At 38.0% G+C, this 20713-nt stretch overlaps 1 protein-coding gene across 5 annotated transcripts in view; it reads right to left on the bottom strand.

The window, feature by feature from the left end:
• Positions 1 to 595: 595 nt before the first annotated feature.
• MPPED1 (metallophosphoesterase domain containing 1) overlaps positions 596 to 20713 on the bottom strand; it is a 60712-nt gene continuing 40594 nt past the window's right edge. For all 5 annotated transcript variants that reach the window (XM_061472068.1, XM_061472070.1, XM_061472069.1 and 2 more), the window contains exons 5-7: positions 9464 to 9579; positions 4717 to 4830; positions 596 to 1065 (exon numbers count right to left, since the gene is read on the bottom strand). In XM_061472068.1, the coding sequence (XP_061328052.1) occupies positions 947 to 1065; positions 4717 to 4830; positions 9464 to 9579 (349 nt within the window). In that variant the 3' untranslated portion in view covers positions 596 to 946. The remainder of the gene's footprint in view (positions 1066 to 4716; positions 4831 to 9463; positions 9580 to 20713) is intronic.

The following is a 20713-nucleotide window of genomic DNA, read 5'->3' on the forward strand; positions in this document are numbered from 1 at the left end:
CTGCATGTCCCATTAACAGGTTTTAAATAGTCCCAGTGGATTTTATTTAAAATACCACTAATGAACATACAATCACGTATCGCCTGACCATAAGAAAACACAGTTACATATTTTTCTTTTCTGTCTTTTGTTGTGTTTTTGGGGTTTTTTTTTGGTGTTTTTTTTTTTTAAGGGAAATGTCATCCTTTTTTTTCACAGATGAGGCCAGGTTACAAATTCCTGAGTTTATACTGCACTTAACACAGTCTCCCTTCTTGAATGTTGAGCTGTTTACAGCATGCTGGCAATATGCACTATTTCCCTTACCATCTGTAACGCCAGATGTAGTAAAACTTCATTTCAGTACAGTGAATTAGGGCCTCTATTGCATTGGTTTCGAATAGATGCAAAGACTTAGACCTGGAGGACTTGAACAGCTTTCCTCCTGTAACTGGTCAGTCGTGCACCATCTTTTATATTTGCCTTGTTAATTAAGGGAAAACATCTTTACCATCATTCTTCTTTTACCGAGAGCTCACTGGGAAACATCTGAAATGAGGAATTCCTAGTCTAAACACTTAAGTTTAAACTGCAAACTTTCTTAGAGAAACATTACTTTCAAAGACATTGTTCTTTTAATAAGTCCAATATAATGTACGGTATATACAAAAGTCCCTACTTGAGATATATATATATGTATATGTATATTATATATGTGGAATGCATTCACTTTTCTGTGTTCACAAATATTTTAATGGTGAAATGTTAAGAGTCTTTAATCTGTTTCTGGCACCAAAATGTCTTTGTTCCTCATCCACTTTCGTCACTCAAAATTTATCTGTTAAGAACTAGCGGGGAAAAAGGAAGATTTTTGCTTTTTTTTTGTTGAATGAATCCCTATTCGGATTCTCAGCCAGCAATATAAAGTTGCTAATGTGTTGGGTAGAACTTTAAATCCTCATTATAATCATGTGTTCCTTGGAGTAGGTAAGTCAATAACTATAGGTGGATTAAGTGGCTGGTAATTCACAGTGCACACAGAGGCGTTCACATAGGTAGTAGTTCCATCAGCCATGACACCATAGCCTGTGAAGAAAGACAAACTCTGGTTACTCTCATTATTCATTATTCTCTTCTTCCTTTTTTAATTATTCCCCTTTATCACACAGCAGTAAGTGCCACATTTATCACTCAGAAGGAATTTAAAAATTCTCTTCATGCAAAACATAAAGGTCTCCTGAATTAAAACCATCTTTTTCCTACAGCAGAACTTTCTGCCATCTTTTAAATTGTGTGAGAAAATCAAAATGGACCCTCACTAGCTAGTGGCTATATTCTCTGGTAGCCAGCTCACCAAACCTTCCTGGAAAGACAGGTAATTTTCTCTGCAAAGCTTTTTTCTTAAAACCTTCTCAGTTTTGGAAAGGGTAAGAAGATAGATAGAGCTTAGGCAATTGCAGCTTTGAAAAAAACCCATAGTTCTGATCATTTAGGTTTGCAGTCATCAGTGCAACAAACTCTGGACAATTTTCATCTTTCCACCTTTTTTCCTGTCCTGTGTTGTGTATCTTTTAAGCAACCAATAAGGATAAAGCATTGCTTGACTAAGGGGAGTACGTATGCATGTGTGCCTGAGCATGATTCGCCTAGCAGAAATTTCTTGTCACTATGTGCTTGAATTTGTTGACCAAGTTCCACCAAATTTGCTGGAAAGACACTAAAATGCCTGACCAGTCAAAGAAAAAGCATGGCTATGACAAGGTGAATTTAAGCCTAAGACACCGTAGCATTTCCATAGGAGAAAACAGTTTTCTGTAAGTCTCATCAGTGGTAAAAGAGCTTTAACTACATCTCATGTCTGACTAGACACCCGAGCCAAACAATTCCAGAGCTAAATCTGCAAAAAAAATCAGACTTCCAGCTCTAATGTCTGTAAGAAATACAGTGAAATGCTGTTTCAGAGAGTGAAGCAGCAGCCCTTTAACCGCCCTCGTGTTATGAAAAAGTAGACACACTCTCTATTGCCAAAAATCTTTTAATGAATGACTAGGAAAAAACAGAAGCTTGATTCACCAAAACTAAAAGCCTAATGTTGGAAACTTGCATTAAAACATTATAATCATCATGAAGGAATGCATTCAAAATCAGAAATATATGATTTTGGGGAAATCGCATGCTAGAAAGCATTTGTACTAAGATTCAATCCCACTATTATTGAAGTTAATAATGAAACAAATTCGTTGCTACATACACTGAGGAACAGCTATTCAAATCCTAAGTGCTTACGATTCTACAGTTTTTCTGAGTACAACTTTGTGTCTTATGGAAGCATTGATAGATGCATAATTTACAAACAAAGAAACAGTAGCCAAATTCCTCTCTTTTTTTGTTCCGTAAAACACCCTGAATAATGCAAGGCCTCCTGGACTCCCCATGGAAAAGCCACACTATAATTAGGGACAAGGGAGGGAAGAAAACTCTGTCAGGTTCCTGTCACAGACATTTCTTTAAATCATTTGCTGTTGCCACAGAACAATTGTTCTGTGTAAAACACAAACTGCACAGAGGACAGTCAGCATTGCTGCTGGGACTTTCTGTCTCCTCGGCTACGTCTTTAGAGAGAACAGAATCAGCTTACTAATATGTTCTTTTTGCTGAAAGATTACTAATGCTACAGTTCTCACTCACACCCTACTGCCAGCAGTTTCCTTGTCCATTACCCTGGCCAAGTACTGGCTGCAATAGGCAAAGCAGGATTTTAGCTGGAGTCCCTGCCATACTGCTAGTCACTTCTGTGGGTCAACCAGCAGCAAGCCCATGTGTAGAGGTATTTTTTGGCAGAGACAGCAGTGCAGAGGGGGAATAAAGAAGAAACATCTCTTCTAAGCATCTTTTCCTCCTGGATATTCAGTAAATGACTGCTGCAGATGTAGCTATGCTCAGTCAGGGGAAGAACTCATCTGTTCAAATCATGCATTCCCCCTACAAAGAACAGCTTCGTTTGCACAGGCTGTCTGCAATGGGAATTCTCCTCTGCAGAGATTTAGCATCCCACTGCAAAACAGGCTATGCAGTTCCCCATTTGTTTTCTCTAAATTATGATAGTTAACAAGACGAGTACCTTGTTTCTGTGTTCTGATATCTACTGTGCCAACCGTATTAATTCACAGGATTTACTACTCTGTGGAGGTGCCATTCTCTTCCCTTGGGAGCCAAAGTTGGGTTTGGTCTTAGCAGATGTGATTTTGTTTATCTGCCTGAAGCTTCATGGCTTGCTAACTGTTTGCTTATATCCCCTGCAACCCACTTGGCTTACTATTTCTGAAAAGACAATGAGTTTTAACTGTATTCACCAACTCTCTTGTACAGAATCTCAAAGACTGCTCTAACAGTGGAGGGTTAGGGAAAATACTGTCTACATATTGTGTGTTCACTCTGTGATTTAACAGCACATTGGACACTAGCTAGGAATTAACAGGTCACCACAGACAAGACACATGAGGAGAACTGACTTAATCCCTGAGCTGTAAAATAATGATTTGAATGTCTTCTCCATCAATTTCACACCAGCACACCTCTCAGCAATGTCACTTCTAACTTAGCATTGTGAAAGCCCCTAGCAGCAAGTTGGAGTGGGATTTCTTGGGAAGGGTAATGATTCTTCACAAAACCAGAAATATCTGCATTCCAGCTATTCCAGTGTTCCCATTTGTTCATTTCTACACTGGTGAGACCTACAGAAATCCTACATCAAAGGCTGGAGCAGTCCCAGAAGCAGAAAACTGGCAGTTATGGAGCACCTTTTTCTGCCAGTAAATTAATGTTGCCAAGGACTAAGCAGCTGATAATAACATGCTTACATGCCAATGGGTACACTTCTGCACAGCCCAGTGATTTCTTTGGATGGGGGCACTGCTTGAAGTCTTGCTGCCATAGTATGTGAACAAGACAGACATCTCTACAGCAGACAGCATCTACTTCCCCTTTGTCTAGAAACAAACTCCCCTGGTTACTGACTTCATTGGAGCATATTTGTCACCAGTTACTGACTTATGTGAAGGGAACTAATTTGTTTCCAGTTAAAAATGAAATAGTCAAGGGAACCATTTTGTTTTGTCTGGGTACAAAATGTTTTCCTTGCCAAAGCAAATAAATACACGAATAAATATCTTAAACTTCTGCCCAAGTCAGTGGTGACATCCCTCTTGATTTTGATTTCATACACATGGTGATGAGGAGAGACAACCTTTACTGTGCAATCTTGAGGATTTAGCCTTAGAAGCACCCCTCAAAGTATTTTTACACATTCACACAGAAAACTGAGACACAGAGATCTTACATGAATTATCTGTCTTAGGTCATAGAGACTCAGCAGAGGAAAATACAGTCCATCAATCCTAATATTTAGTCACTTTCTCTAACCACTGGATTCATGTTCTTATTTTAAAATTCACAGTAATCCTCTCTGTGCAGGAGGCATCACCCTGTGTTTACAGATGTAGAAAAGAAGCCATAGTACAAATACTGAAATTAGAGTTATCAGCCAATTTCCTCTCTATATATGCAGCTAAATAAGTATCTGAATTCCAGAAGTGCTTCAGTTCAGACATTCAAGTTTGAAAATGCTGTTAAACCAGACAACTTCTGTGTTTGTGGTTTCCACATATATATATATATATATAGAGAGAGAGAGAGAGAGAGAGAGAGAGAGATTGAGAACGAGAAATGTGTTCTGACCTTCATGGATATGTCCAAAAACATGAAGCCTTGGCTGTATTCGTCTCTGGACTGTGTTCAGCAGCTCAACGCATCCTACCCGTTGCATTTTCTTAGGAACCCAGTCTAGAAAACCTTGGAAAAAAAACATAAAGCTTTAAAAGAAGACAAGGTATCTGCAAAGCTGTACTGCTATACAACATTTCTGAGATTTAATGGTTTGTGGCTTTTCATACGCAGCCACTGAAGAATGGACATGGAAATAACAGTGTTTGCCTTGGTAAGTGCAAGAAGGAAGGAAAAATACTTGAGGAAAATCATAAAAGCTCATCTGAAGAAAAAGGACTACGATAACTCTTTGCCAGGTGTCTTCCAGGGAAAATAAATCACTGCAATTAAAGCATTTTTAATGTGAAAACTCAATGCTTTATGAAGTTTTCTTCCTTTAACAGAGTGAGGCTCAAAGAGCAGTATGTCCAAAGTCAGTCTCTTAAGAATTCAAATCAACATTTGGCTATTTAAATCTAGCCCTGAGATGTAGTTTCTGAAATTGAACAATTTAACTGATGTAATGGAATCTGTGTTGTTAGTAATAAAACTGTACTGTTATTACATTCAGTCTTACAGTAGTGGAATTCACATGGGGAACCCAGAGCATACCTAAACCCAACCTTATCAAGTAGATGGGTTTAAGGACCTCATGACACACCAAGGCCAACTCGCCTAAATCTACGAACCTCAGATAGGAAAAGAAACTCAGCCCATCTGCAGTAGATGTTTTTAAGAGCTATAGTTAGTTGCACCACATTTGTATAAAAATTCATTTTTTTATGTATACAGACAAAAATGTACACCAACTTGCTTTTATGTCTAGAAACATACTGCACGGGGATGCTTACTGCCAACTGAAGTCTCATGTTTCCTTCGAAGCAGTAGTATAAGAAGGATGTTGTTTTATTAGAGGGTTTGCAGTAACCATTCTTGTTATCTTTCTATTGTTCTGACATTTTCATCAGGCTCAAATTTGGAAACCTAAAAGATATAATCACTGTTTCTCTTTAGTTGTTCTTTCCCTGTGTGCCTGTCATAGCTTTGTATCTCTTAAATTGCTGCAATAGAAGGAATACATTGTGCCTCTGAGAAAACAGTAGTCAGCCAGAGAGGTATAGAGCATGGACCTAGTTTTCATATGTTTACTTTTGATGTCCACTCAAGCATGGCTAAATAGCAGCTAACCAGCTGGCTTAAAAGACCAGGACTGTGGCATTCAAGCTCTTGGAAAAACTCACAGATTTGCTAGAGCTTCAGGGTTGGTTCACACATTGAGATGACCATCTCTAGATGCCAGCGCTTGAAAACTGGGCTCAGTGCAGTGTGGGGTTTTATGAAAATTGAAAAAGTTGCCCTTTTATCATAGTTACTCAGAGAGCAAAGTCCAATTTTCAGAAATAAGTTGGGAATGAGGCATCCTAAATGTCAAAAAGGAAGGAAGTTCTCATGACGGCCATAGACTACTAATTAATTCAGACACAAAGATGTACAAAGAAAAAGCCCTGCTAAATTACAGGCAGAGCAGAGCAATGCTCGGTTCTGGTTAACTGATTTTGTCAGTCACCTTTGGTATCCAATGCAGGTCAAAATTCACTGTAGGAAATAATAAGTATTTAGGATGCCAAAGTGAGGCCAGAAACTCCCCTGGAATCCAGTCATGCTTTTTTGCAGAGCAAGAGTGTTATAACCACAGGTTTTGTTACTGCAGTGATTTGAAATAGTTAATTGTCAAAATGTCTGTGGTGAACATAAAGCCAAAAGTATTTCCACTTCAAAAACTTCACAAACAAAAATTCATAAAATTAACTTCTCCATTAAATTAAGCATTATTTATGTTGAACATGTTTTTGTTTACATGCATTATCACCCTTCTGAAGCTTTCCCATATGTTTGCAGCTTATTATGTACACCTGACTACACAAACTAAGAATAATTGATTACACCTAGCTAACAATTAGAGTTCATCTTAGGGTTTTTTTAATGTTTGGTTACTTGAAACAGGTTTCTGCAGCTGTCAGGGAAGTATAAATCTTTGTCACTGACAATCAAGCAGACAGCTACAAATGAAGACTTAAAGGTGAAATTAAATTAAAAACAAACAAAAGTAAACTTTGTAAAGATGAATAAAAGAATCATAAAAGCAGTTCTTTAGGAATCAGGGAAAAGACTTGAAAAGTTTTACCATACATAAATGTAACAAAAATATGCTGATATAGAAATGAGCATTAGCACTGATCCCATAATCATGAATACAGTATTTCATAAGCTATGAAATATATGCCTTATCATAGTTAACAACACACAGGTCATATAAAATGGTCAATAATAGCTGTTTTAACCTTTGTTTTCTCATCCTGTGTGAACCTCCTGTGTATCCCTCCCCCGGTTTCATCCCAAAGCACTGCTCAGAAAAGAAAAATTACTCAGAATTTTGTTACATGCCTAACTGACTTAGAAACACTATGTCCATTAACTCTTAATGGTGCTTCTGCATCTAAATCATGCAGGCAATTTAAAATCTATCTAACAATGTGGTATTAATTAGTTTAGAAGGATGCATGCTCTTTTGAAGTGAGTGAATGAGAAAGCAGCACAAAAAATAGATGATGGACAGAATTTAGGCAGCCATGCTGGCAAAAAAAAAGAGAAGAGGAATTTGGAAGAGCACTGATTGCTATTTATGATCATTAGGAACAGCTCTGGTGATGCTGTCCAAGATCAGAACAACAGTAATCAGTCTTCTGGTTAAAATAACTGGCTGGGAGGGTCAAGGAGGATCCTGTCTCCCAAAATGACTGTGGACTGAGCTACACCGTAAGGAGGTTCTGTAAGTTAGGCAGAGTGCTGATTTCTTTTGAAGCATCATATATTTGTTGCAATGGGTGTCAGGGAGACCAACAGCTGATGCCCTCAGGCAGAGGGTTCTGTGCCTGAGCCATCTATTAATGCATCAAAAAGAAAGACAAAGAAATGGGAACTTTTAAAAAACGAAACCCTTGGAGGACAGTTGAAGTTCAAGAATTAAAAAGAGAATAAATACTGAGACATGGAGATGGGGAAATTAATGTTTCCCCATTACAGTCAGTGGAGATGGGCGGCTCTTCATCAGAATTACTACAATTACTAAATTCATTATTAAATTTATTATTAAAGCATGTCTGCTGAGTGCCAGCTCTACAGTGCTCTCTAGAGGTTCTCCTGCCTCTGCTGATCCCAGAGGCTGCTTGGAGAGGGCTGGTGGCTAAATCAGCAAGGCAGCTAAAGCTGGGTGGTGTGAACCCCTCTCTCCACTTTCCAACACTGGATTTCATGTGCTAGATACAGGGATATTGCTTGGATCAGCTGAAGGTTGGATTACTTTACAGCTGATCAGCTGGTTTTAAAAATTGCTTAAAAATGCTGAAAAAGCTTCTGAAAAAGTTTTAAATATGACTTATAAATAAAAGTATATCAGAGACCAAGTGTCATGCCTTGGATCCTAACAGGGATTATCCCCAGTAATAACCGTTTGGAGCTGATATCTCAAGGTCTAAATAATTAATTTCTGCCATCCACTTTTACAATAGAGGTCCATATTAAAATCAGTCAATGGTGTGACATGAGACTCCACTTAGGTGAAGTATCAAAACACATGCCTTCGCTATGAGAAACCGCGCTCACAAAGAAGCCCGCTCCCCCAGGATTAGTGAGCAGTGGAATGCAAACATGTCTTTCTAAAGAAAACAACAAAACACAAACCCTTCAGATACTTTCTCCTCCAAGCTCTGAAAGAGGAGAAGAAAGGGTGGAAGACAAGAGGGTTTTAGCTTCCGGAAATTGGGGAATCTAAACGTTTAAAGAAACCAGCTGCCTTCATTTCACACAAAGCACTCCTCCACAGTAAGACTCAGCAGACCACTTAAGTACATGCTTCACCTTTGTGTCCACTGATTAAATTAGTGAGAGCTAAATTCACAGATGCATTAAATGTATACTGCTGTATCTTAGATACATTGAAAACCATGTTAAAAGCTTTACTAAATCTGGACAAATTTCTGAGATTATTTCTGTACCACACATTCACTTTTTTCTAGGAATACAAGAAATCTCTCCTGACTTTTATATCACCTATATTAATATTTGTAAAACACAAATGCAGAACTATTTCTTGTTGGTGTGTTGGTCTTGCCAGACTATTACAGATAGGCAATTCACCCACACTGTTCGAAGAACAGGTAAACAATGGCAGCATTTGGGTTTGTGAGGCAGGAGATGCACCAAGTCAGCATGATGAGGAAAAACACAAGACTCTGGGTACTTCTTGGTGGGGGAATGCTACTGAAAGTGAGGGACAAAGGCAGTGCTAAAAATAGAAGAACCCGATCCTGCATTTCTCTTTAAGCAGCTCCATGCTTTAAACGTACTAATTTCAGCAGTGACAGAGCAGACAGATGCATAGGAAAATCAGACCTCTCTTGTTTATAAGGCTCATTAAGGCTTTATATGTTAAGGCTTTATTTTTAAGCCATTATTTAATTCCCTACCACTGAGCAAAGTTAATCATTAAACATAAACCCCCACTGGAGTCCTGGTGCTGCTGAAATCAGTATGGATGTTACTTTTGACTCTTGTTAAGTCAGGATTGCACTCTTCGTCTAAGGAGAGGCATCAGTTACTCATAATAACATAATTTCAGATAATCTGAAATACACAGCTAAGAGCACTAGTATTTTCTTACCGAGAGGTGGTCCATGTGTTATAAGAATATCTATTCCATCTGGAATAAGGTTCCATTTCTCTAATAGTGCTTGGCCTCGTGGAAGATTAAAGCCCCAGCCATAAAACCAAGGTTGCCTGCCAAGAGAGGAGGAAAATGTCTTCAGTGCTACTTCCATATACTGGTTATCTAATTAAAATACGGAGATTGACTCTCTACTAGCATGGAATTTGGAGACACAAATAGCATTCATTGTCTTCTTCTTTGTGTGCACAGTACAACTCTCTTTCCATACAACCAGTGTTATTTAGCTTGTGTGGAAAATCAGTGCAGTCCTTACCACTTTCAGTAAGCAGCATACAGTAAAAAATTCACAGTATTCCTCTAACTAGTTGAAAAGTAACTCTTACAAGAGCTGGATAACAAGATCTCCATGTGTGGATTAGCATGCTGCACTCCCACAACATCTAAAAGAACACCCATCTCAGATACCAAGGTGTGGATCTATGTTTCACATTGGCTCCTGTCTTGTTTGGCCCTTAGTCTATGACCAGCTGGGCAAGGACAGGCCCTGGCACAATGACAGATCCCACTTCAAAGTCAGAGACATCATCTATGCTGCTTTGTTCCCCTAATCGTAGGCATCCCATCAGAACAAGAATACTGCTTCTTTCCTTACACATAATTTTCTTCTGTCCTTGTGTTGACTTGCTTTTAAGTAAGACTTTCCATATTCAGGATTTCTTATCAGATGGGCATTTACATTTTTAAAACATATTTATGGACCAGCTCATCATGGAACAGTGGGACTGTAACACTGCCAGTCGGAACACAATTTATCCATGTCTTGCTATCCCACTGATTAAAAAACTGTATTTCAGCAATTATATCACAGTGGTAAATTATGTCTTGCTGACTATGCTCTGATTCTAGGTCATAAAATTGAAGGATTAGCTTTAGGTTGGAATTTTTTAATAATTTTTTGACTGACATCTTCTGGCCAAATACGTATTTGGAGAACAAATAGGCTGCCTTTCTTCCACAGACAAACAGCCTAAACAATTCTAGGCAGTTAACTGAAAGGCTTTCTGTGTCCAAAGCTAAGAGCTCATCTTGTAGCTCTTCATCACATACCATGGATAACCAGGGTCTGGATAAACAGGTGTCCCAGGGAAAAAGAATAAAAGGTGAAACTTTCTACATCTGCCACTGGGACCAGAAATATATCCCAGGCTCCCAAAGCTGTGATAAGGGAGGTGAAGGTGTGTGAAGAAAAGATGCTAATAGCAGTAGCAATGAAGCAGAAACCTTGCTCTGAGTCAGGTTGCTCAGACCAAGGCATCTGGCTAAGAAATACATATCCCTATATCAAGGATATGAAATCACAGTTTTCTGGTTACCTGTTCAACTCCTAGCAGCCTTTCCTCATAGGAATAACAGCACCTGGCTCACAGGTACATGGCTTCTCACCTTCTGGGTGGTAACTCACAGTCCAGCTAGGAGGCTCAGAAGGGAACTTATCACTCTCTACAAGTACCTGAAAGGAGGTTATAGTTAGGTGGCTGTTGGTCTCTTCTCCCAAGTAACAAGTGATAGGACAAGAGGTAAAGGCCTCAAGCTGTACCAGGAGAGGCTTAAACCAGATATTAGGAAAAATGTCTTGACTGAAAAGGTGATCAGGCATTGGAACAGGCTGCCCAGGGAAGTGGTAGAGTCACCATCCCTGGCGATATTTAACAGATGTGTAGATATGGCACTCAGGGACATGGTTTAAGTGAGGGACTTGGCAGCGCTGGGTTAACAGCTGGACTTGATGATCTTAAAGGTATTTTTCAACCTAAATGATTCTTGATTGTAGTTACCGGCTTAACCTGCAGTAGGTAACCAATGATGTTACCATGATGTCACAACGCTGTTACACAGAACCAAACTCCAGTCTGTGGACTTTGATCAGCCTGTCTTTACGTTCAGCTCCCCATTGACGAATGGGAGTATTTTTATCTGACAGGAATGCCATGAAAATAAATAAAACTGAAGTCTGTGAGGCACCCAAATATTACAGAAGTGGGAGGCTTTATAAAAATATACAGAGGTTAGACTTCTTCTAAACTCTCCATCCGTTCCTGCCTTGGGATTGCGTTACACAACTTACATGCTAAGCACCACGAAGATGAAAACATTCAACTGTTTGGCAAATTGTCTACAGGCCCAGAGCAAGTTTTCCACGAGCAAAATCTGAGCCAAAGAAAATATTTGCAAGGGCAAATAGGATGCAAACGAAGTGTCAGGATAGTAAATCATGCTTTTAAAGCCCCTGACAGATTCAGTGAATACAGGCCCCTGCTCCCACCTGCTGCTGGCACCAGTGCTGCTGGGCACAGATGGGACCATCCCCAGGTCCTCAATGGGAAGTGAGGTGAGGCACTGTCCTGTACCCCACAAGCGTGCCAGACACAGCAGAATGGGCCATGGCCACTCCATGGCCCAAGAAAGAAACCAAGGGGAAAGACTGGTACTTGTCCAAGAAAAAAAGGTCAAAAGCCTATGGAATAATTATTTTAAGGATGCAAAGAAGTATTTATAAAGAGAAATAATCATGACTGCCCCAAGTCTTGCCAAAAGTCAGTTTAGTCCTGCTGAAATCTAAATGACTGAAAACGGCATATGCAGCTGCGAGAATCTCTGCCTGCCTCTACTAGGGCTAGCCTGTACACAGCCACTTTTTAAAAAGCCCGTTTCCCCTTATGAATAGGCATGATCTGCTTATTAAGACAAGAAGCACTTTCCCTCGTCCCTCCCTCCTTCCCTTTGTGGTGACTGCAGCGTAGCCGCCTGAGCGCAGGGCTGGTAAGTTATGCATGCTGGAGCTGTTCTTTTGTGAAGGGGAGATGTTACAACTTGTGTGATTTGCCATTATGCTGTCGTTTGTGACAATCCCAAGATCGAAAAAAATGTCTGGAATATTTCTGGAAAAAAAAAAAAAAAAAAAAAAAAAAAGAAAATCTGAAGTCCAAGAAAAGATTCAGGGGAGGATGTTGGTATGCTTTACCTCTGAGAGAAGAAAGACAAATCATATGTATCAGTGCTCCCACCCCAAAGCAAAACTATCTTTGTATGCACACAGGGATTTTATAAATCCCCAAAGCCCCCTTCTCTGCAAACTTACTGCAAAACGACTATCAAAGTTTCTGAGTACGGAAAAAAAAAGTCTTCTCAAATACCCAATTAACAAGCGTGTGACCTGGGTATCGCACAAAGAAAACTTTGTCTAAAATTTGCATTTACAAAAGAACCTGAAAGCAAGTTAAATTCTTCATATGAAGCACGCAATTTCTGGATCCCCACTTAATGCTTGCTCAGGAAAAGTGTTATTTTTTTTTGTAAATTATTTTTCAGACATACTGAACGTTTTACATTTACGTATTACATACTGTAATATTTTACATTTTACAAAGACAATACTGTTGTCATGTATGTTCAATAAGAGAAAAATTCACTGTTCCCTAAAAACCCCAAGAAAAATGTATTTGGCAATTAAAGACATACAATATGAATGCATTTCATCTCTGAAGTGAAATGCTCATATATAGAAATGTACTTTGATTTAGGTCTTATCTTCTTACACTGAACAGTTTGAGTGTCTCCATATACTACTGAAATTCCAACAGTTATTATTATTATGGTAAGAATAATGGTTGTCTACATGTAAGAGGCTAGGGGTAAAAGTGAATTAGTTTACAGCACAATTAACCTTGTGTTAAAAACATATGAACAAGTTCTGCAGGTCAAATAATCCACCATACAAAAAGGGCTGAATTATCAGAGTTTGTGCTAGCAATCGGATGTTGCTTTATGTACTGAATTTCTATCTTTCTGTTCTAAAGTAACCATTGGAATAATTTTCTTACAGAATGATAGTTGCTATGACAACCATAGCAAATTTTCCTTTTCTGAAACAGATGTCTCATTTAGTTGAAAATTAGAATGTGAAAAACCCATGGGAAAAATTAATTCAAACTTTAACAGAACACTGACTACAATGTAATCTCTTATAGGTTAACCCCTTAACATCTTTCTGCACTCTTAGAGTAACCTTCTCATAAATTCTAATTAAACCAGTTTAACCTCCTAGGAATGACCTTCTTAGCTATCATTAGAGCTTTAGCTGTCTTTGAAAGGAACATTTCTGTTACAATAATAACAGAAAAAAGTCATGCTAAAAAAACAGTGGTCAAACACATTACTGCCTTAATTATTTGGGCAAACACATTACTGCCTTAATTATTTATTAGTTTTTCTTCTTCTATTCAGCTGTTACTGGAAAGGGCTACCATGTAGTCCAAGGACTCTTCTGTCATTTAAAATGAGGCATAACTTAGCTTTACATGTGATTTACTGTAAAGGGCAGTGAGGTACTACACAGATTTGACCTGGAGTTTATGTGAAAATTGAAGGTTTTCAATTTTCAAACCCCTGGTATCCATTTCAATCTGCTCAGCAGATGTATAAAAAGGGGACACAAAAAGGGACACTTGTCTGAGGAAAACTATCAGTGTGAATGGATTTTTCCATTACAAGCAATGAAGATTGAAATCTGATTCTCCATTACTTTGATTCAGTGTAAATGTTTTAACTTAAAGAATGGATCCCTTTCTCTCTGTACACCTAAAGGGGACCCTCCACAGTACTTGGTCATCAGCTACAAATGAACACAGCAGGCAGCCAGTGGGCAGCCTCTTGAAGAAATATCCCCACCACAGCACTGCCTGTAGTGCTTGTGGGTTGTCAGCTGGCACAGGAACTTCAAGACCACAAGATTTACTGCAGCAGCTACATCTAGGATGCCCAGACGAGTAAGACAAATCTTGCCACCAGCAGTCACACAATTACTCTCTTTGACTTGAAGGGAAAATTCCCTTGCACAGCACACCACCTATGGAGCATAAGTGAATGGCCATTAGCGTATCAAAGGGATCGGTGGGCAGCATCTTGCAAACACGTTAATAGCAAGAAATACAGAACTAAAACATGATGCACAGATATTGTACCTCCTCATTTCTATAAAGCTTCCTACAGAAACCTTTTTTGCAGCTGAAAGGCAAGTTATCTCCCTAGAATTCCTTTGCTTACAAAATAAATTTCAAAGGTTCACAAACACATGACTTGCACCAGTCTTTCCTCCACAACAGCTGTCATTTTCCTCCTATCAGAAAATAAACAGATATTGGCCAGTGACTATAAAGAAGCTCAGTGGGAAAAGAATAGACCAGATCAGTTTTCCCATTCCTGCTTCCCTTCCTGACAACTGCAGAGCTGCACATAGTCAGCATTTAGAAGATTAGTCTATACATGCTGAGAATCATACTGGTAAAAGTGACTGGCCGAGAGCCATGCAGCACCAGAAAGCAGTTAGATTCAGCAGTGGCAATCACAGGCAAAACTCTGATACATCCTGATTCCCAGCCCAAGAAACCTCACTACTGGATCTATAATCTCACTATTTAGGTCTAACTTTTCCTGGTCCTGATTTAATCTTACTATTGTAACTAGCTACAGTCCTGCAAATACGGGTATACAGTACTAAATACACTATCTACCTTCCTTCACCTGCCTGGCATTAACATCCTTCAGGTATTCATATTTTTACATCCCAAATCACAGTGTTCGCTGAATTTACCCAATCTCCATAATTGCTATTTCAGCCTTTCCTCAGTAAGCAACTAACCAGTTTACTAAATATTTCTACTGCTTTTTACTCAATTTTCTCTAACAAGTAAGTATGCAGAGAAGTTCACTTTTGCGGGTGGGGGTATTGCCTGTTTCAACATCTAAAGTAGTGAAATAACACTAATCTTTCTGTCTTTTCTTCCTCACATTCAAGAGGATGGTCCAAAGGAGGCAGGGCTGAAACTAGCCGCGAGACCATAAATGCTAAGAAGGACTGGCAGGGCACTGTTCGCTTATAGCCTTTGAAATACCATTCAAAATCTTGGCATCTAAGCATTTCAACAGCGTAACTGAAATTTAAAGGAAGACAGGTTTCAAAAGTTTTGAGGAGGATGAGGAGACTTATATTTTGGTTAACCTCCATGTGACAGAGACAACGGATGGTTTGATTTTAGAGAAGAGGTATGAAAGCAGTGTACAGAGAGAATTAAAATCGCACAGAAACTTAGATTCACTCATTCATAATATTGGAACCAGGGTTTTCTTAATAAAATCTAAGGCCTTATACTGTAATAAATGCAAATGATGGTTAATATCATAGAAGATTATCTCCTGGAACACAAGGCCACAAAGTACAACTCAGCAGGTGTAAAGGAGAATGCAGAAGGAAGGAAAATGTAGGTGCTAAGATGGAGAAGGCTTGCAGTGTTAGTTGAGGAAACTGTAGTGAGCAGCAAACTGAAGTCAGATCTTCTATCAGTCTGCTGGCTGTACTAGACAACATTTCTTCGATGAGGAAGTTTGCTGTATTCTTTTTTTTTTTTTCCTTACTAGCTTTGCATCCAAGGTTGTCCTTCTTGAAACTCTGAATCTAATTAAATTACAGTTTTCACAAAAGAAAAGGATAAAAATCCAAATATGGCCCTTTGTTAGTAATTATTTCTCTTGCAATTTGAATTACACATGAAATCATTCATCTTTTGTTTAGTAAAGGATTTTCTCTGACTGGAAAGAAGAAGGAACAATCTGTGACTAATAGCAACTCATCATTTCTAAACACTAATCTGTTATAAAACAATGAAAAATAAAAAGAAATCTACTTTATCTTCATAACAAGAAAACAGAAGATAACAGGTAAGGAGAAAAATTAATGAAGGACTGAATTTACAATATGCCAACAACAAATGCAAATAGTTTATGTCATTCTGCTGGGAGGCAAATGATAATATCCCATCTGATATAGATTTTAAAAATAATAAAATAAACCCAAAAAATAATTAACCAAGAGATTCACTGATGATGATACAGATGTAGAACTGTACAGACTTTCAGTACACTCTTACATGTTTAATGCAGGGGAAAGTCCTTGAGTTCCTGATGCCTCACAGCGTGTTCCCTCAGCCTCTCTGATTCTTAATATGTGAAAATATACGTACAGCCAGGTTATCCAGTTTGTACTTCGGATACTGATAGCTGACAGCCACAGAAAGAAGAAGGGTTAAGAGACAGGAGGAGTTAACATGCCCTCTGTACACACTACAGTCACCATCTCATTTTAAATATAACTTATCACAATTTCCTAACCAATCTGTTAGGAAAAATAATTTTAGGCCCATCTATGTATGGCATCCCTACAGTTTTTCACTATCAGATGACCAGACAGCTAAAAGAGAAACAATGTTCTTCCACACATCCAGCTACTGTTTACTGCAGTCCCCCAAGACCTTGCAGGAGCTCGAGAACTGAGAAGATTTACTATCCCTCCAAATTGAGACACTAGAGGGTTTTTTTTACGATTCAGCTACTGGAGGGACTCTCCTAGATGAAACATGACTCAAATAGGTAGAATGTGTAATAGGTGCACTAAGAACTGAGAAGAAAGGTCCTCAGAGTAGCCACTTCACAGTTTAGTAACTCTCCAGGTTTAAATTCTTTTCTCAAAATACCAGGAGTAATTAGGCCATATGGACTGTCTGCCAGCTCTTCTCAGTTTTTCTTTCTTTCTTCTTTTTTTTACCTTCTTTTCTGTTGAAAATTCAATGCCATTTTGAGTTAAACACATATGAAAATGCTTCCAAAACTAATAAACTAATATAGCACATGTGCATATACTCAACAAGTATATTATTTTTAACATTTTTAATTTAGCAACAGATGAACTTACTTCTTGTATAAAAAAAGAAGTACTGATACTTCATATGCCGTGTTTCTACCTGAGCTGAACAACATCCAAGTAATCCTAAATTCCAAATTCCTATTTTCCTGCAGTCCTAAATTCACCCCACAGTACAGTGGTGAAAACCAATTGCTGCAATGTAACTTTCTATATGAAAAAGGTACAGCTTTAACACCTGGATGCCCTTTCAGCTTGCTAGGAATTATGAGATAATCCTAAAAAGTCATATGCTTATCTGATATAAATTACATCATTAGAAATATCTGACACATACAGGTGCAGCCCTGTGTTGTAATACTGGTTCCAATTTACCTTCTTACTGGAGAAGAAAATCCTCATATTAATTCATTTTAAATTATGCTAATTTATTAAATAAAATTAATCTATGAACATCAACTCCAAAGAAAGTGTTCTAATGTTGAACAGCTTCACATAAGTGGTAAATTACTTTTCAGCTTAAAATCTGGTCAGGGAGAAGAGAAAGAACTCAGACAACTGTGTTACAATTAGTTACTCCGATGGTGGCTCCATTTACAGTTCTTCATGTAGAGCACGATGTAAAGTCACCATCTAGTACTTGATGTAGTAACACATCTACCGTGTAAAAACCTAGGAAAAATGCATACATACAAGCTACTGTGGAGTAGAGATGCTGATTCTCACCAGGTGTAAATGGCTCAAAAGCCAGTGGAGCTCTGCCAACTTACTCCAGCTGAGAATCAGCTCCATATAGATCCGCTCCAGACTAGTTAGCTATTTGTGTTTCTCTTGGAATATTGCCAAAGGGCTCAACTCAGTACCCAACTGTGTTTACATCTTTGAAACATCCTGAAATTGCTTCTGTCTGAGACAACAGCCCAGACTACAGATAGAGCTGGTAGTCCTTTTGTTCAAGAAAAAATAGTTGGAAAAAAGCACCAAAACAACAACAACAGAAAACCCACTTTAAACTTTAAAATCAGCTCTGTCGCATAAAATTAAACTTTCAAGCAAATGTGAAAACTAAAGAGAAAACTGCTGTGGGGGATTGCAATTTCACTCTTGTGGTTTATGAACTGCAGGAAAGTGAAGCCAATTCCCTGTAGTGAGATTACAGGTCTTCTCTTCTATAGGTCTTAAATTAAAAACCAGCTGAATCCAAAGTGAGCTCGTTTACTGGATCAGAAGATTCAATTATTTCTGCTAAGTAACTGAATGTGAACTACTTTCTTTTAGTAATATATGACTAATAATTACTGCCTAAGAAAGGACTTTTTTCTACCAAGCTAATTAAACTAAAGCAATACATTTTTCAACTGCTCTCAAATTTAACTAAAACTAGAAACACTGCAACAAAACAAGTAAATGAACTCCTCATTCACATACAGAAATATAAAGCCACACAATGTATTCAGACATTACAAGAAACAGCACTTGCCCAAAAATGTTATGTGAAATCAATATAACTTCTGGAATATATTCAGCACACATGCACACAAAGGCAGTGTAATGTCCTGCACACTTGTACAGACACAGCGGAGGACGGCAACTGCAAGGTGGATGCAAAGCGTCTTTGGCTTCAGTAACTGATTAAGTTCATTCTGCAAGAGGTCACTGTGAAATGTGTTAAAAAAATTGATTCATATCCCTAACAGGTAAACACGTAAATTAAGCAGCATGCTGAAGTGTTCAACTTACTGTTTTTCCCCTACTGTGCCTATTCTAGGATTGAACTGTTCCAGACTCCTCAACCCTGACCAATGTTGGGAAGCGATTTTATTTGAGAAAAAACATTTTCTGGAATGTTCATTAATGACAAAAGAAAAAAGGATATTCTAAACTGCTGTGGCTTAAAAAAAAAATCTTATGGGAAATAGAAAATAAATTTCTCAGAAAATAAAACTTCTAAGGAGCTCATAATAGCTAGAATTTAACATATTGGTCTGACTTTGATGGTATCTATGGGCTACAATAGGCATAGTTCAGTTTACATTTTCATTCACTCACATACCTATTGCAGAATTCAATTAATAGCAACTATGTTCCTTTACCATGCTACAGAAAATTCACTTGGAGTCTAAGAAACTTTTATTTTGTTCTACACACCTTTTTTTTTCAGCAATGTAATGATTCTTGCTAATTCATTTCAGTCATTTAATTTGTATTGCAGTGTTCATTAAAAAACCTCTCCTGAATTCAGTATGATTACTCACATGAACAATAGCACCTGTATACCTACTGCCTACTGAATGAGATTCAACATTTCCTGTTATTTCCAAGTCATGTTAAAAAAAAAATGCTTTCCAAGACGCTTTTACCACATGAAATGCACCAAGTTTAGCAAACTGCCACTAGTAAAAAAGATGAAAAAAAAAAAAGGAGAAAAACAATCCAATGATCGGTTTCTGATGTTAAAACAGCCTGAACGAACTCTTAAAGTCTCACTTTCTGCCACTGGAAAGCCTTTCATACTTCAGGAGTTCAATATATTAGATTTCTCCCCACCACATACCCTGAGCAGCTGAATTTAATAGATCAAAATCATTTTGCAGGAAAAATACCCATTCTTATGATCTTCCATATGCTGCAAACTAAACTACAGCGTATTGTCGTTTTAAGCATTTCTAGAAGCAGCACTTTCCAAAATGCAAAATGGTTTCTGATAAGTATGGAAGAAGAAATAAAAATATCACTCTAGCATTCTATTAAAATACAATTAAATCTGTATCCATGTGCCTCAGACTCTTAATTAATATATTTTAACAGGATGATGAATTTTGCTTTCTCTCTTCTAAACACATTGCTATTTCTTACACATCTGTCACATCTTACCTACCTTTTACTGAATGCCTGAAATAAAACATCTTCAGCATTCTAACCATAGTAATGCAGCCACATCAGGTAGGCTTAGATGCCAACATTCTCCCCAATCTTTCTGAAACACGAGATGTCTCAATTCTAAGTAACAAGTATAATCTACTGTTCTCACTCATGATTTTCATTTTCTTCAAGAATCATATCAGCCTACCCAAATTACTTATTTTGCCTGCCTCAATGTCACTAATTAATAAAGCTCCACACAGTTCCGGCTTAACAATGAATGTCTACTGCTTTTAAAACATACTTATAAGCAACGAAATCCTATCACTCTGTAATATGTCCACATTCAGCATTTCCACACCCATCCATTCAAAACTGCAGCACTGACAAAACTAGACAGGAAAACAAGCCACCTGCTCAAAAATCTACCTAACCTGAGGCTTTCAAGAATTTTAAAGTGGTATTTTATTGCTTTAGAAAACAGTACAGAAGTAATTGCAGTATAGTTATCTGTATTCTTATCTTTTGACCAAGTGAGGGTGCAGAAAGAACACAGGAGGAGCAGCTATTTTACTTAAAAAAAGTCTAGTATGGTTTTGTACAGTAACACACATTTTCGGTCTCTATAT

The sequence above is a fragment of the Pezoporus flaviventris genome, unplaced genomic scaffold (genome assembly GCF_033815535.1).
Source record: "Pezoporus flaviventris isolate CSIRO_AGI_PZ_B2104156 unplaced genomic scaffold, CSIRO_AGI_Pfla_v1 ptg000070l, whole genome shotgun sequence".
In the NCBI taxonomy this organism is placed as follows: domain Eukaryota; kingdom Metazoa; phylum Chordata; class Aves; order Psittaciformes; family Psittacidae; genus Pezoporus; species Pezoporus flaviventris.